Below are 18438 nucleotides of genomic sequence, written 5' to 3' on the forward strand. Positions count from 1 at the left end.
TTATCTTGAGGAGAGTCTCAGCTACTGTGGGACAGCACAGAAGTAAAGGACTATAGGAAAGAATTAAAGGAAACAAGTAGAATTCCGTAATTGTAGTAAAAAGCTACTAAAAATTGGTTTGCTTAAATACACAGACATCTCTGCAGATGAAAATGTGTTGCTTTACTACTTTAATTTGTTTGCAAGATGTGTTTTTGCAACCTTGGGCCATCATTTGGAGTGCGGTAGTGTTCCGGTAGAACAGATGAGGTTGTCTGCCAGCTTAGGAAACTAACGCATGCTAGGGGGAAGCAGGCTATAGATATGACACAAGGGTAGACACCCCGCAAAGAACTTGTGTTAGGAGAATGTCCAGTAGGTCTGTGGTAACCAGGACATTATTTCATGCAACAGGTTGAGCTCTACACAGCAGTTTTGAGGCCTTTAGAAATTTTGGTTACTGTTTTTTGCGAGGGCTTTAGGACTATGGAAGTTTCTTCCACCGGTGAGCATATGTTAAATAGAAGTTATGGATATAGGTTCTCTACAATTAAATCTCTCCAGTGAAGCTCCATTGCAAGTCTAGGCAGACAAAGAGATCTGGATAGAGATTGCCTAACCAGGCTGTCCTATAGCCAGCTTTTTAGCAAATTAGTACTTGGCAAATTATCTGTGATTGAGAAACAGAGAGGAGCTAGTAATGCTCATTTTTTTTTCTATCTGGCCTTTCAAAACATTATTTAAGTCGGGGCAGGGGGGAGGGCAATTAGTGTTTATCCATAATTGTATTACTAGAATAAGCTTCCTGTTCCCAATTGTTGTGATACATGTCAACACCTTGAGACTCCTGAGTTTGAAGTGAGTCACACTTTAGATTCTCCTCAGGGAAGTGGTGTTTCAGAAACAGTGACATGCCCTGGTTTTATTTTAGACTGAAAAATGCAAAGAGGTGTGTGTTTGTTTGTTTGTTTGTTTTTCTTTTAAAAGCTTCAATTATTTCAGTTAAAACCTAATTGCAGTTTCAACCAGTACCATCACAAGCATCATCTGCTTTTACGAGTCACTATCCTCTAGATGTTTGATTTTGAATGTATACCATTTAATCCGAAATATCACAGGAAAAGGAAAGAGCACAAGGAATTTATATTAAGGATAGCTGGCTTTGAAATCTGTGGGGGACAACAAATATGCAAATCTCTCCTGTATAACTTCCAGCAAGAAACTGAAGCTATGAAATATTAATGACACTAATAACACTGAGTATGAATTAATTAATAAATAGGTAACTTTATCTAAATACAGCACACTAAATCTTACATGTTTGTTCCATGGTCAGTACAGCTGGAAACCCAAGCAAATTGTTCTTTCTTTCCAAAGCAGAGACCTAAACACACAAAGCTAGAGGAGGTAATAGGACAAAAAGTTAGTGTCATGTTCAGAGTTTGGTGATATGTTTAAACAATATATGCTTTTCTAAAACAGAATTCTTCTAACACTTTCTACTCATGCAATTGGTTTCAGTAAAACATTTGAATTAGATGTTAGCTCTCTATTGATACTTGCTGTCCAGCATAAGGATGTTGTATTTAATTGGAGAAATATCTGTATTAGTTTCTACCATGGAAAATTTTTCAGCTTTTCAATATAAATGATTGATTAGGTAAGTAGTGACATTAGCTTAAATAATGTATAAGAAATTAATTAAATAGTTATAGTAGTACTTTATAAGTTATTTTAACTTAATATCTTTTAGGACTTCTGAGCAGTCGTCTTGTTTAGCCATAGGCATAGGCATAGCCCCCATCTAAGATTTAAAGGATCTTTGTCCCAGAAGTTGTTTATTCCAGTGGTGATTCTCTCTGTTTCTGTTTGATGAAGGTATCTATGTGTATGTGCACGCGTGTGTGTGTGCGTGTGTGTAGAGGATTGCGAGGAGGAGCCTGTGCCACACCACTGCCACTTACTTAAAACTAGAAGGGAAACTTGATCTGCAAAGAGCAGGAAGAGTAGCAGGGGGCAATTTCCCCCATATTCTGTCAGTCTATTAAATGTTCTTTAAAAGTAAAAATGTTTTCAGGAGGATCTTTAAGAGTATTCTGAAGAGCTTGCAATAGTCTTTGTCATATGACTCAGGAGAGATCCATTCTTGCCTCTGACACAAGCTTGAATTAGGACTTGAGGCAAGTGCCTTATCCTCACAGTGCCTCCGTCTGAGAAATGGGAGATTATCCTAAGCTCCCCAGGCTCTCAGTGAGGTTTGCCTTCATTAATGACTAAAGTCATTTGAAATATCAGGAAGTTAACATCACTGTAATTATATTTAGATACAAGAAGCCATGCTACAAATCATTCTTTTTTTAATCCCTTAATTTCTTCCTGATTATTTCTCTTGTGGCAGGACTATCACTGCTGTAGATAAGGTGCACATCATTGCCAGTGACACCTGCGAGTATGATTGAATAGCACAAATAGAGCAGAACTGTTTTGCAAACTTCAGGGGTTTAGGCTTGAGTTTAACCATTATAACAAACATTAGATATGGTGTTTTATTGTAATTTATATTTTGTTTTGATTTGTTTTCATTTTCAGTTCAAGCTCAACAGCTGATGCAAATTCAGAGGAAACAGCTAATTTGGAAAAAGGAAAATCAACATTAAGCAAAGTTTTGGAGTCTTTTTGTTCATATCACTGGCAACAGACTTTGGCTATGTTAAAATTTCTAATACAAGATGAAACTGTTCCTATAGTTTGCAGTTGCAAGCAAACAGAGTTGGTCCACTCTGAAACTCCCAGTTCCCTTACTGAAGAGGATGTTCACGTTTCATTTTGTAATTGCAATGGACATGTGCTGACAAAAAGGTGCTGTTTACAAAATCAAAGACCCACCCCTTGCTTACCACCTCTCTCTGTTTGTATTAAAGATTTCCATTCTTTGTCATGCCAAACTGTAGCGATTGGATGTATTAAGACAATGGTGAACAAAGCATGTAGCAGCTCTCATAAATACTGTGCTGAACAACTGCAGAATTGCAACAGGCACTCTGGGCAAACAGCAGCAGCATGTGCATACTCAGCCAAGGACTCTGACCTCTTGAGCAGCATTAAAAACTCAAATAGATCTCGCAGCCCGTCGCCACCTCCACTCTCACCAGTGCAGAGTAAAGAATTTGAAATATCAGAAGGATCAGTTAGAGATTTCCCAACTTTAGACAATAACAAGCTTGAAATACCCATCACCCAGCCTCCATCCCTCTTGCCAGCTGAAGGAAGCGAAAGAGAATTTGAATACGAAGGTAAAGAGACCAAATATTCAGACGGAACATTGCTAGTGACAGACCTAGGGAGCAACAGTTACGGCAGAAATTCTGCAAAGGCTGAGAAAGGTGAGCACTCTGCCATTGTCCAAGATTTAATGGACCGCATTAACGAGAAGTTGAAGTCCATAGACACTACAGACCTAGCAACAAATCTTGTAAAGCTTTCTAGCAGTGACAGGGCACCAGAAAATGATGTCAAACTGGGAGACTTCATAACCTCTCTTTTGCATAACGCTAAGGCGAGTGATTACAGCTTTATGGAATTACTTCGCCAACACGACAAGCAAGTGGAAAATAAAATCATCCAAACCAGATTCCGCAAGCGGCAGGAAACTTTATTTGCCATGTATAACCCTCCTGACTCGCCCTTCGTTCGCCGGCAGTCGCTGCAAATCAAGAGGGAGCTTGCCAGCCTTGATGAAACCCTTGTAAGAAAAAGGTTAATTTCTGAGAGAAATGCAAAGAAATCCACAAAGACATTTGATAAAATAGATCCCAATAAAAGACACAGCTTTACTGTGATAGAAGAGGAAGCTTTGCAGCATCTCGAAAGCAATCCGTGCGTGAACTGCCAGACCAAACCCACGTGCTTTCCAGCACACCAACCAGAGTCTTTCAAACTACCTCTCACCAATTTTCAAAGCAGCTCTGGCTTTCTAGTTCTTACAGAAAACACTGCCCCTGCAGCCAGCCAGGCCAAACACACAGAAACACAAGGAGGTTCCACAGCCTTAAAAGAGACTGATCAGGTTCCTCTCAAGGATGAGAGTAATGGGATCTTGGGCAGAACTAAACGTAACGTTGTGCCTCCTGGATGGTACTCTGTGTATGTCACAAACAACATTTTGTTTAGAAAGTCATCTAATGCAAAAAAGTCTTTAGAAAGTTTGGAAAAAATGCACATCAATAAAGATGCTGATGCTGAACAGTGCAGTGACATAAATATAAGCAGAATAGTGAACGATGCAAACCTGCACGTGGTGGTAGAGCGTTTAGAAGATACAATCAACTTAGCCAGGAAGACCAGCACTTCACTGCTGGATAGCTACAGAGTAAGCCAAAAAGTGAAAGATACTGCTTATGAACAGGTTCTGAGCCCAGCTGCTAGAAGAAGCTTTCCTTTCACTCTGAGTGGAATGGGATGCACAGGACGCTTCCTTCCACAGTTACATGTGCCAAGCAACAGTGAGATCAAAACTCTGTGTGTGACAACAAGCAAACATGAAATGACTGTAGATCAAGAAATTAATGACAGTCTTTTGAAATCTCTGATCTTTGATTCATCCAGTTCAACTTCCAGTAAAGGGGACTTGCATGCAACTTCTGCAGCTGGGGAGATGTCATCTCCCTTAAACTACTCTAGTCCTATTAAGCTTATGTTTGTCTCCAAGGTTAATAGTAGTGAAGGAGTCAAATATACTCTGACATCTGCAGCTGCATCTTCTAAAGGAAGCACAAACACTTGTTCATTTCAGGGGCACTCAAACACTTTGTTAGACAAACAGGCCACAGGAGACCTTTCTCATGCAATCTGTGTCAGGGGTTGTGATTACAGTGAGAATGAAACCAAGGAGAAGCCAAAATATGTTTATGAGGAAGTGATTACAAACTCCTGTCCAGCTGATCAAGCTAACTTAACTGACTCGAAACAAAATAACGAAGCTCTGGAGAAATCGAGCAGTAGCAGTGAATTAGTTTTGAAAAGAAAACCTGGTAGACCAAAGAAGATAGGTCCTCAAGTTGTGAAGCAGGTTAAGAGACCTATTGGACGGCCTCCAAAACCAAAAATAGATGTGACTGAAAGCATGGAACCTAGACCTGAATTTAGCAGTGATGGTACAAGTACCAAATGTGACACAGCAGTAATGGGAGAAGTTAAGGGCAACAAAAACATTACTGTGACAGTTGTTTTTGGGAGGTCACGAAGAACCAAGAGACACGTTTCCGAAGGTAACCTGAGCGTCGTTGGCGTTCTGCCCACGCAACACGTGGATTCTAATTTTGCCAGTGGCCACAGCAAAGCACACAATGCAGAAACTGAGAGTGCTTTGACTCAAATAGTAAAAGCCTTACAGAATTCTTCCACTGACAGCGAGGTCTGTGGCTATGACTATGTCAGACCCATCAAGAGTAACCTGGCGTCACCACATCCTTGCAGCAACATTCTACGGCCAATTAAGAAACCATTGACCACCATTCGAAAACCTGGTAGGCCAGCAAAAGTAAAGATCTCTGGCATATCTGTGACTGTTAATAGAGTTTCACCTCAGGAAAGAAAAGTGAGTATTAGCAATTGTTTGCCTCCTTTACAACAGCACAACGTGTTAGAAAAGAACATACCACAGGAGAGAAAAAATCTACTGTGCAATAATATGGGTCAAGTAAAGAGCATGCAGAAAACTGCCGGAGAGGATGGCTCAAACAGTGCTACTGCTGCAGTGCCAAGGAAACGTGACATTCCATTGAGACATTCTGCTAGAGACAGAAAGCCCTCACTGCATTTTTTACATTCATTAGCTTCATCTAGTGCATTTACTTGTAGAAGTGCCTTACTGCATAAATCTTACAAACTCCATCTGAAAAAAGCTAAAGATCGCAAGGAAAAACTTAGGCAATCGACTCAGAGCACAGCGTCCAAAGATACCTCAGAACTGAGAAATTCAGGACACGCAAAAGTGGATCTTAAGGATGGTGAACTTGGGCCCATTAGTGAAGTATCATTAGATCCCATTTTTTCATCTAATCCCTCTCTCAGGTGGTGGGCTGCTTCCACATCCAGTGACACTTTGTTGGAAGAACTGAACCATAGGTTCGAACAGATAACCAATACCTGGTTGCGAGTGGGGGGAAATGAGTTTGATAAGCGTGTATGTGAAAAGAGGGATCCCATTGAACAAGACTGTAATGCTGAAATGTCAAACCCTTTAGACTCCTGCCTTGTAGGACTTGAAACATCACCTATAAAAATGCTTTTTCAGAAAAAGTGTGACATGAATGAGCTCTGCACCTGGTTTATGCAAACTACAGAAACACAGTCTCTCTCTCTAGTGAGAAAGGCAAATGCTCGCAATCCATTAGAAGTAGTTAGTACCAGAGAGGTAAAGGTGGAAGCTAAACAATCTGATCTTAGTACTTGCCCTTTCAGAAAGCACTTTAAAAAGTTTGCACTATCCTCTCCTTCAAAACCAGCAGGGAAATTACAAATACTACATAACAGGGTGAGGTCTCCAGTCTTAAGCATGAAAAGTAATTTCACATTAGCCAGGTTAAAAAGAAATGAGTTTAAGAAGTTACAGTGTGATAGGTGGGGACAGCCGAGAAAGCTCTATAATCAGGCTCCCAGAGGCTGGAAATCCAAACAGAAAAATTTGCAGTTCTTTTGCCAGAACCAGCTGTTTAAAAGTGCAGGTGGGGAAACCAGTGATGAAATGCCCAAGCTCCAGGAAAAAAATACAGTAGAAATCCAGCCCGCTCAGACTTTGGTAGAGTCTCAGAGTAGCCTCTTGCCAACTGAAAATGAAGCCAGAGATGCATTTGTTCAACAGATGTTGGGATCCTCTGACTTTAACCCACATCCTGGTTTAGCCAGTATACTTAAGTCGCATGCAGAGACAAATGGAACGATTTGTTGCCAGCGAAATGTTAGAAAAGAACAAAGCCAAGATAAACTGTTTCAAAATACTTGGAAAGCCAAAAAATTTAAAGATTGTAGGATATTTCTGAGAAAAATCAACCCTGTCGAGCAGCACAATTCATTTAAGATAAATAACATCATTTATGCCTCTGAAGCTGTTGAAAGTAAAAGCAATCAGGCCTGTATGGAAGATAAAAGGCATCCTCTTTTAAGGTCCCATTCTACTAAACAAAATGCATTACAGAAACAAGAACCTGACATGGAAACACCAAAAGGATCTAATTCTTCTAAAGTAACTGAAAAGCTGGATGACCAGTTTCACAGCAGAACATTTAGTGCTGTAAACCATGATGATAATCCCGCTGGTAGTTCTGAAGTTCTTATCAGAATAAACAAAAGAAAAAACCCGCAATGGGAGGCCACTGACACAAACATAAGAAAAAGACATAAGAGACAATCATGCAGTAGTGGACAAATGGCAACTTATTACCCAAAGTACCAAGTAGGTAAGTTCCTGTTCCCCCCTTCATCCTAAAATTGCAAACTTAGAGAATTCAAACAACTAAGCACTTGGAATAATTTTTTATTACTATGTTATTGCATGATCCTCATTTCAGTTTCAGAGCAGTCATGGAAATCAACATTGTGTAGAATGTATGAAGTGCAATTTTAAAACATGCTGCATTTGACAGGAGTCTTTCAGCCACAGTAGGTGTGTTGTGTTCTAATACAGCTATAACACGCCAAAATAAAAGAGAAAGAGCTAAGTAACATAGTTCAGGCAGACAGTAAATCGAGATCCAGCATGTCTGAAGTCAGCCACAAGTGATTATTGAAACAGAATTGTATTCCACTGTGGTTTCTCATATTGTGAGGGAGGGTAAATTACAAAATGAAGCGGAGAGTCGATGTATTCACGTATAGTTGTGTAAAGACGTTGTCATTGAGTGATTTCTACTATAAATCTGTAATGGGTTTATAATTATACAGTAAAAAAATAGCACTTCTGAGAAGTATTCGTTCAGAGATCCGTTTTAGTATCCACTCAGTGCCAAATCAAACCTGCTGACTAAAGGGTTTGTGCATTGACTCCTTGCAGAAGAGTTGCAAATGCAAGTACAATAGACAGTTACTGTGTGAAAGGCATTGGCTTGGAATCTTTCTAGGCTGGTGTGAAATTCAATCCATTTTTAAAGCTGGGTATTTATAATGTAATCAAACTGTGATCTCAGAAAGGCCATTATATTGCCTCCAAAGAGGGTACACTTGTGCAATTATTCTCTCCGTTGGGTGAAAGATTTCCTTAAAAGGATCTCTCAATTCATTCCAGGAAAATGACTAAGGTGTGAAGTACCAACTAAAAAATAATTGCTACAATAGGAATTCGGTTACTGCAGAAGTTGTAGAAATGATATTGTTAGCTAATCAGATTATATTGCCCAAAGAATGAAAGAACTCTACCAGAACAAGTTTTTAAGTTCCCCTTGGTATTCTCTGTTGTAGAAAACTATGCCTGATAATCAACTGAACATTGAATTTCAACTCTAGTATAAACAATATTGTGGCTCTTGTACACTTTGTTTCCTTTCTGCTTTATGTGATACATAGAGTTCTTCTTATTAAGCTCATTCATTGTAACCTTGCTCTTCCAAAGTGCAGCATTTCTTATCTTTTTGTATTTTATTCACCGATTTGAGGCCAAAGTAAATGTAAAAAACCAGAAATTCAAATCTGGACACCAGATTGCTGTAAAAAAAGCCAGAACTTGAAAAGGAAGAGGTAACATCTGTCTGTTTCTGTTTTACAAATGAAGAAAGAGCTCTCTCATACTTTTCATAATCTTAACTGTAGTTGAGAAAACTTTGCATTCAAATTATATTCCTCTTGAAACTTTTCTCTTGCTCTGGCAATGTAAGCCCTGTTACTGTGCTACGGTCTCATGTTAGTTTTAATTGGGACTCAGTTTTATATACCTGATAACTCTCCTCCTTTAGTTTTGGATCTTTAGGAAATCTGATAACTATTTGATATTTTACATTATTTCATTTACAGTTTTTGTTGTTTTCCCTTTTACTCATAGTTTCTCATATCAATCGTTGTCTTTAGAAAAGGTGTAACAAAGTTCATTGATAAAGAAAATGTTAAAAGACAAAAGAATTACAATGCTGGAATTTTCTCCATACTTGTAATCCCAGATCTTTTAGGGGTACTGTTAGCAGTACCAGGGAATTGTCTGACATAGAAAAGGCTGTTGTGTTTTGGCACTAGCCAAGGAAATCATGCACGTGTTTTCAGTCTGGGGTATAGCTGCTGGTTCAAAAGCAAGAACACGATTTCTAGCTGTGCATGCACCTGTTTTTAAACGTAATTCCTGCATCTGGAAGTTAATGCACATGAGAACATCATTATTCATTTCTGTGTTCCTTGGACTGTATTTTTGTTGATGTGGTATCATAAATTGTATCATTGTTCTGTTGTCACGCTTGAAATGTTCTTTGCGCGTTTACGGGCCACATTTAAAGTTTTCTCACTCTGGGTGTGTTACCAAATACTCAGGAGAGGTGGTGTGATGCAGCTGTGTTGGGAAGCTTTGTGGCAGGTAGGCAGAAGAACGTCATCCAATTTTCCCATGTACTCGATTTATGTTAGAACATGCAAGTGAGAAGAAAGCAGTTGAGTTCTTACAGCTCAAAGCAGTACCCAGCAAGCAGAGCTAGCCATGTACTGACCGGGGCACCAGAAGAGAGATCATCGCTCTTTCGTACTGCTTGGTTTATGCAAGATAAGGTGGATGGTAGATATGTTGGTCCCTATGCTCTTTGTTACTACTTGACTGCTGAACTGTTGCTGATGTGTTGAGGGGCAGTTCCCTTTTACTGTAAATCTATGTTCTGACCATTTACATTTCCTTAGCAACACTGAAACATTATTAACCTCTGTGAAGGTGAAGAAAATGACAAGCCCATGTTTATAGGAAAGCATTCATCTTTACTTTCCACGAGAGTGGTTTAGTGTTCCCTTACAACACTGAAGACATCATTCACATGCTTTGGGCTTGGCCAAACTAGATCCAAAAAGGCTTCCAGAGAACTAAGCGAAAATAAGAGAGAGCCTACTATCCTCCAATAAAATGGAACACTGTAAAAGGCTCCTTTTTAGGAACTTGCGATGTTCTGAGCATTTGACAATTCTGCTTCAGAGGGTGTGGATTTATCAGAGATGCAAAGGAGACTGAGACCTACTTCAGTAGCAGGCAGCACTGTGTGCTGTGGTGACGTCACCTACCTGTTTACTGACCCTTCCTGTCAGGGTGGGGGATTCACGCAGAGAAGCTTCTAAAAATCAGTTCAAGTCACTTGAAGCTAGGGTATTTTCCTCCTCTGAAATCAACTTTTTCATTTTTTCCCTTATGATTTGGCTTTCTTTCAAGTAGCCTGGCGTTTTAGAAGCAAGTCTATTGTATTTGTAAGCAGAGAGTGTACATTTGAATTTGTCGCTCAGTTTGCATGCTGGTTTTAAATGCTATCAGTCAGATCAAGTTAGTGTAGTATTTAAAATGAGTGTTTGCTGTCTTTGCAATCATTTCATAAACTGGCTACAGCAGTTAGGACTCTTAACTGTGAAATCTTGCTATCTTTATGAGGCTAAATATCCTCTTTATTGTGCAAGTAAAATAACATCTCTCACCAAAGATGAAATTTTTCTTAAGCTCAGCTATCATAAGTTTTCTTAAAATTGGGAGGGGAAAAGCTGTGAACTCCTTTTGCTCTTCTCTATTGCTGTGGCATCAATATGCCAGTATTTTGCTCATTTGTCTTAGGGCAGTGCCATCCAGTAGTGCTGAGGCTGTGAGCTGCTTTCCTGGTGCTGTGGCAGATCAGTCTCATACCAACAAGTCAGCGACAAAACCGATCGGTTTTATCAAGTTCCTTTAGCTTTCTTTCATGAATGCAGTGATTTGAGCCACTTGGGTCACTTGATAGAGAGGGCTCACAATCAGACTGTGGTTTGGGATATGAATCCTCCAGAAACCTACATTTCATGTTCACCAGTTCGCTGCTCACAGCTGCTTTTAAATGAAGTAGTAGAAATCTCAGAAAAGGAAATTACTTATTTGTAAATCAATGCTTGACCTTCCTTAATTCAGAAGTCTGGTGGGTTATAAATCACCCAGGGACTGTCTCTGAGGTGATCTCCCTCCATAACATCATTGCATTTGTAATACCACCCCCCCACACACACTATTATAAATTAAAGATGTGAGATTAATCCAGCTCAAATGGTGAGATTCGCATAGCTTCATTCATCACAGCACTGAGATGGCAGCAAGTCTGAGTAATTTATTTCTGTTTGCTTTGTTGTTGTGTTTTTCAGTTCCTGTTTTCTGCAGTGAAGCTGCAGTTTAAACCTTTTCTGTTGGCTATGATCTGTTCTGCTTAAGAGAGTGAGAACACTTCCTGTCGCTGGCCTGCTGCTGTTATTTCTCTGCACTCAAACTGTTGCAATCTAATCCACTTGCCAGACTTTTACCTGAAAATACATACAGTACGCTGCTTGGGTTTCACATTCTGCTGTGTTCTTTGAAGATGAGTTAGTGATGTAAAGGGTGCAACAATCAGTAACTGCTGCATAGTTTTCTCTTGCGCGAGCTAAACTTCAAGCTTCAACACTGCATTGGTATTTCAATGTACAGCTGCAGAAAATAGCTAGCAGTAGCTAATCCTATTTCACTAACATGCCACAAGTGTTCTCCACATCCCTGCTTAGTTCCCTTTCTCATATTGTTTCTATGTATTTCATGCCTTTCTTCTTTTCTCCATTCCCCCCCTCCCCAAACCAAGGAAACATTTCTGAGTTAATTTTGAGAGCAAAAGAAACTTTTCCTCCACAATTTCAGTCTAGGACTATGGCTGGTCTGACTCCTCACCCTGTCTGTCTCCATTCAGTTTATCTTCCATCTTGGTCCTGCCTTGTGTACTATTTTGTCTTAGTACTCCAGCTGTGTTAAACTTCGCTCTTGCCTCTCATTTTCAAGACTCCTTGAATATTGCTTGTATCCCAGCTTGCCTTGATCTAATCAAATGTGCCATCTATTTCCAGGGCATTTCTCTCTCTTTCTCAGATTGCCAAATGGGATTCCATCCACTCAGCTGAAAAACACAAATCCATTTGAGCAATGGAAGTGAGACACTAATAAGTTTCTTTGTAGATTTCTTTGTTGCTGCAGTTTGGCATTGTGGCAACAGTAATTTACATTAGAGAGACCATAAATCTGGCTCTGCATGCTGAGGCTGCTAGAGTTGTTGTGGATTTTAGCCTTCATGCATTCCACTGTTTCCTTTTCTGGGAAATGTTTGAGTAGTTTGTTCAGAGAAATTCTCTTTTCTGCTGCTCAAGTTTTACTATTTGTACTCAGTATTTTTGAAACCTCTCTGCAAGAGCCTGGAGCCAGTGCTGTGTATCACAAATGCTCGTACACTTTCCAAGCTATCACGTTGCACACCAGGTTTAGCAAGTGCAGCTGGCAGAATTTTTGTCAGTCAGGAGGACAAAACCCAGTTTGATCTAGCTCTCAGCTCGTTGAGAAGGGGATGATTTGTCTGTGACATAAATGTTGCAAAAGATTTAGAGAAACATAACCCTCCAGTGATAGTCTCATAGTTATTTTACAGCATACAGGCACAGAGCAGTTGATGGTAATCTCCTGGATAGGAGAAGCTGAGGAGATAAGAAACATTTACCCCTGCTTTTTCTGCATGGCCTTGAACATGTCCTAGATACAGATTAACTCAGCAGGTGTAGGGACTTGAGTTTGCCAAGAGATTTTTACTTTATTTTTGTACAATAGGTATCAAATTCCTGTTTTTTCCTGAAGAATGTAGTTCCAAACTGCACGGAAATTGAGAGGATGGGAGGCCATTCTTTTCTTTTTGTGCTTGGCAGCCCATCGACGCATGCAGGATTGCTCTCACACCCTCCTGTTCAAAATCAGTATTTCTGTTATGATAATGGTTTGGGTAAATAAAGGCTAGTGTAATTAAAGAAGCAAAAGAGGATCTGAATTGTCAGGAGCTATCACTAGGTGATCCTGAAGAGAATTTTCTGAAACAAAGGCAATTTTCTTCCTTTCCCCTGGGCTTTTAGCGCTGCTGGCCTGTCTTCAGCTTCATTAGCGAAGGCAGAACAATTCAACATGCCATGGCTGGAATTTGTCTTTCACGTTACAGAAGCACCTGAAGCTGACTCCCACAAGTCACATGCCCAAAAAAGCTGATTAGCTGAGTGAATAAAATTCCCAAGTGAATAAAACCAGAATGTTGTAATTGCTGGAACAGTAGGCAGATGGCTTCAGAATTGGAAATTCTAACCTGGTTAGAGACGCTAAGATAAGATCCATAAATGTCTGTTTTCTGAGAAATTAAAGGCACCTCCATCCTCCTACTGATGCAAGCAGTGGCAGGGGCAAACACCAGGAGGGTAAAGAGTAGAGATGGTCTACAGCCTCATTCCAAGCTCTGCAAAACCACTTCACAGCTCCTGGCAGCATCAGGCTCTAACCTGCAGTTCTTCCAGGCAGGAGGGTTGCTGTTTCTTTTGCACCTTCTGTAAGCAGAGCAGACTCAGATTTAAGTAGAATCTATTCATGGCTCCGGCTGGAGAAATCCAACTGTTTCTATTTAAGTTTATGCATGAATTACCTTCTCTGCTTAAATGCACCAGTGGAAGCACAGCTGGAAAGCAAATCACTACAGGGTAAAAAAAAGTGAGATGCAAGGCTGGGTTCTTGGTTAATGAATACATTAAATGCAGATCTCTAGCCAGACTATTTTGCACATCAGCTTTATCAAGGTAAAATTGCCTCAAGTACCTGAGCTTTTTGTGATGTTACCCAGACTAGGCAACTGAAAAAAACCAAAACCAACCACCAAACAAAACACTCTCTGAATATTTTCCTGTTCCTTTATGTACTCTTAAAATGTCAAACTCTTGAGTTTCCTTGAGCTCTTCAGTAAGAGGTAAATTACTGCATGACAATTACCAGCATACACTTCAGTTCAAGTTTTGCAAACTCAGTCCTGCCTTCTGCAGAAACCTGTACAAAAACTAGAAGAGGAGGACAGTCCTTCAGAGAGAAGTACTCAGCAAGTGCTGCTCGGCAGCACTACAGCCCTGCAGGTCCGTTTGCTGACCAAGCAAATGGGAAGGAATTATGGTCACAGTTGCATCAAACCCTGGTATGCACTCTGTTACTGCTGGCAGTGCTGTCTGGGCCATTCCCAGTCAGTACAGTTCCTGGCTTATACACAGGACATGCCAAACCATTTGAGAAGCTGAACCCTCAGCTTTTGCTGGCCGACACCTGCCCAGCACTAAGGAAGGTTAATGTATCTACTGCTTAAAGACAGCAGAATCTGTGAAACTCTTTGCAGGTGCAATTTCTTGATTCCCAGGGCACTTATGTTCCTGTCAGATAGCAACAAGCACCCGTGAAAAACAAACAAACAACAAAAGACCCAAACCTCAAGCCAAAACAAAAAGAAACCCAAACCAAACAACAACCTCAAAACAAACCAACATTTCAGCTAAGTGGTTTAAGTTTTGTTACCTGGCCACAGCTGTAAATCACATAACCAACAGGAATTAGGAAAGCTGCAAGGCTGTAGGAGTCAGCCCTCCCACCTTCTGTCCATGTAAAACACACACATCGACACTTAATCCCGTGGTCATAAGAAAAGGCTTTGTCTTTCTGCACTGCAAGTGAGGGCAAAGGTTCAAGTCTGACAAGGCTGTAAAATCAGGAGAGCAACCTGGATGCAGTCTTCTGTGTCTGCACTGTTTCCTGGGGGAAGGGAAAGATCAGAGCACCGAGAGCACGTGCAAACAAGAGTGAAGGAAGAGGGTACAAGGCAACACAGGACAAAAATACTGAAAAGGCGGAGGCAGAAGAATGAGGACCCAGGGGAATGCTGTGCCTGGGAGCAACACCCCAGTTATGGAGGCTTAGAAGCTGGGGTTAGTAAATTAGAAATGTCTGGCACGCAGCCTTTGGAGAGAGCTTGCATCAAAACGTCAGAGAAAGAAAACTCTCTTGGGTGACCAGTGAAAAATAACCAATGACTTAGTCACTTCAGCTGGTACTCAGCTCTCTTGCCAGATGTAAGAAAATGTTCAACCAAAGTGAGTGGATAGTATTTTAGTAAGAGAAGCTAGCATGGTTCAGGTTAGAGCTTTAGGATTGCTGAATGGCAGCAGCTAGGCTGTTCATCCAGGCAAACAAGTACTGCAGCAGAGTCAATCCCTTTGCCCCTAAGGCCTGTGATGGTCCTGAAAACCAGCAAGTAAGAGCCATTAAGAGATGTTGCTCCTTAAACATCTTTTTGATAGCCTAGCCGTCCTGGTCTGCTTAGTGATCCCCACCAAGGGCTGAGTTCCTTTGCCTTGTATTACTTCTTTTCCTGCATTTGAAGCAAGCTAGAAGCTGTGTATGCATGCATCCTTTCATGGCTGCAGTAAATAATGTCAGAAGGGAAAAAACCACCACCCCACAATCTTGCCCTGCTGCTGCTCTCTGGTTTCACAGTCGTGAGCCTGCAGACCTCACCCATTCCTGTGCAGCTCTGGCAGGAGCCTGGCCCAGGACAGTCTCCAGGACTTAGCAGCACCTCAGCTACCTCAGCACAGGCAGGCCTGCTCCATTTTCACACCACAGAGAGTGAGTGCAGCACAGTTGAGTTCTGTCATGGTGTTTCTGGAACGTAGAGCAGTAAAGCCACAACCCCAGCCACCAGTGTGTGCAGTCTGCCACCACCTCATCTCGCCTCGTGTCCGTTTGCTTGCCGGCGGGGCGAGAGCAAGTGTACTAAACTTCTTCTCGTTTCTTTCCCTCTCCCACCCCTGCTTCTTTCCTCACAGCACGCTACAAGTGAAAGTCTCGGAGCCGCAGAATTCAATAGACATGAACACAGAAAATGAACATTTGAAGCCCATAAAGATGTGCCTTAATCAGCCCACTGAGTGGAATCTGAGTTTTTCAGCAGCATCTCTCGCCAGCTGTAAAGTTTTTAACCAAAATCTCAAACCCGATGAGAACAAATAGATTGCAGCTGTTCTTGCACTATTATTTTGTACATTGTTCTTGGTATTTTTTTTTCTGCTGAATACTACAAGCATTTATTACATGGATCTTGACACTATCTCGTGTGATTTGGCTTTATATTACTCCTAGTATTACTCATTTTGATGTACTTTTTCTTTTTTAAATATCAAAGTTTCCCATCTGACCATCATGAAATTCTGGCAGTACATTTCCATGGGAGTCAGCTGTTCCCCTTTCCCAGTATTGTGATTTTTCTATCTTCTTTAATTATTATTTCCCAGTTTTATTTTTGTGCACGAAAAGTTAATATATTCTGTACCTTGTGGCATAGGTCACCCTGTAAAGATTTATGGTGAGAACGATTCAAACGACTCTGTGACAGGTGGAGACCAACTACCTCGAAGCAAAGCAGTGGAAAAAGAAAAGGTCAAAGTTATCTGAGATCTCCTTCCCAAGCGGATCGAAATGTATCGAAGCAGCGGTTTGTTTCTGCGCTGTGAGTTCATTTCTCTCGAGAACTGCAGTGTGACGATGTTTAATGACCATAAATGTCTAAAGAAAGGCCAAGCCTGCAGGAGAAGCTCTTGGAAGATTGTCATTCAGCAACCCTGCATCTGCACTTTTTGAGGTTTCTGCTAAATGGTCTTTCTTCTCCTTTTGTTTTATGACTATGCCTGCCACCAATTAAAATGGATGTAAATGCTCTCCCTCTTTCTTTTGTTTTTGTGTACTTTGGAAATTCAATGTAAGCATCACATTCTAAAACTCTACTCAAAGAAGTAGTAAATGGTTGTAGCTGAGGACATTGTAGACATTCCATGCTTTGATCAGCTTTAGCAAGGTTCCTGTACTTCATTCAGCAAAAGTTTATTATGAATAGAGCTATAACTGAAGTGTTAGAATAAAACCATATGATCTGTTTCTCTTTTCTGGAGTCATACATTCAACAGCTGGAGAGGAGTTTCCATCATTCTGCTTGTTAATAACTTACCTGTCCTTTTCTTGCCAAGAAGTCCTTCCAGAAGGACATTTCCTTGGAAGACAATGTATTGTGTAAAACAAAAGGGTTTAGGATTCACTGAAAGTTGTCTTACCTAACAAGGTGAAGGTGTGATTCCTCTCTGCAGAAGTTTGTTGGTTTGCAGGTGCAATCCAGGAACTGAAATTAAAAGGTGGTTGTGAATTCTGGTCTCACAAGATCCCTCAAGGATACCAAGTCACTGAAGTGTCAGACAGTGCAGAACATCTCTCATCACGTCACGCTGTCTAGAGGGTCTTTACATATCTCAACCATTTAATGCAATTGGGTACTATGGGGCAAGAAAGGCAAAAAGGCTCCAAGCAACCTGTTCCACCTGATCTCAAACTGGTCCACTGTTTTTTTTCTCCTTATGCTCTTGTCAGTTTGGACTGGGGCCCATTGGTTTTTGTCTTCCCATCACACACCAACCACATCCTGGCCCGTATCAAAACCAGTGTCCAGCAGGACTAGAGAAGTGATTGTGCCCTTGACTCAGCCCTGGTGAGCAACAGCGTGAGTGCTGCGGTCAGTCCTATGTGCCACAGTGTGGAAAAGACATCAAGGTCCTGGAGCATGTCCAGAGAAGAGCAGCAAGGCTGGTGAGGAGCAGCTGAGGGAGCTGGGGTTGTTTAGTCTGGAGAAGAAAAGGTTAAAGGGAGAGCTTATTGCTCTCTACAACTATGTGAAAAGGAGGTTGTAGTGAGGCTGGTGCTGGTCTCTTCTCCCAAGTAAAAGGCTGACAATCAACGGAGAAAAACCAAAATACATGCTTGAGCCTTTTGAACTATGTTCAAACAGCATTCAAGGACAGATGCTGTCTCTCTGAAGTGGCTGCACATACACAAATTCACACTAGAACAAAAGTGGGGGATTTGAAGAAAAGAATTGTCAAAAGAGGGAGCTCAGGACTTCAGAGTTGTGTTTGAAAAGATGAATGAAAAGCATTGCTCACAGTACGTAAGCTGCCAAGCAGCAAAATGTCAGCAGAAAAGCGTGCCCTGGCCTTCTGTGGTTTGACAAGTTTCCACACCAGCTGGAAGGCTGGGAAAGCAACACAACCCTCTCTGCTTTCGATACACAAGCTTGGCAAGAGCCTAATAGTTGAGGCATTGTACTTTGGGAATGCTCCTTCTCACTTGGGTCCCCACACCATTTCCAAGAGAGAAGATGATGTACACTGTGTTTGCCTATTGGAGATGCCAGGTCCATAGAAAGCTACACTCAGTGCCAACAGTTGAGACGCCCGAGTCAAGCAATGCACACCAGTCTTTTCCAGCTGCCTTGGAAATTACCTATCCTGTAACACAGGCAGACATGATTGACAGAGCACTTCCAGAGCAGATCTGCTCAGCCACCAGACACTATGTATGTACACTTGAATCATCTCTCT

At 41.1% G+C, this 18438-nt stretch overlaps 1 protein-coding gene across 4 annotated transcripts in view; it reads left to right on the top strand.

The window, feature by feature from the left end:
- The window catches only part of LCORL (ligand dependent nuclear receptor corepressor like), a 49755-nt gene extending 33527 nt beyond the window's left edge, over positions 1 to 16228 (top strand). For 2 of the 4 annotated variants that reach the window (XM_054172438.1, XM_054172439.1), the window contains exons 7-8: positions 2569 to 5575; positions 15844 to 16018. In XM_054172438.1, the coding sequence (XP_054028413.1) occupies positions 2569 to 5575; positions 15844 to 15903 (3067 nt within the window). In that variant the 3' untranslated portion in view covers positions 15904 to 16018. Of the gene's footprint in view, positions 1 to 2568; positions 5576 to 15843 lie in introns of those variants that run through there. The other 2 variants (XM_054172441.1, XM_054172440.1) reach the window with 2 other exon arrangements.
- The last annotated feature ends 2210 nt before the right edge of the window (positions 16229 to 18438 follow it).

Source organism: Dryobates pubescens, chromosome 23, assembly GCF_014839835.1.
Source record: "Dryobates pubescens isolate bDryPub1 chromosome 23, bDryPub1.pri, whole genome shotgun sequence".
In the NCBI taxonomy this organism is placed as follows: Eukaryota; Metazoa; Chordata; class Aves; order Piciformes; family Picidae; genus Dryobates; species Dryobates pubescens.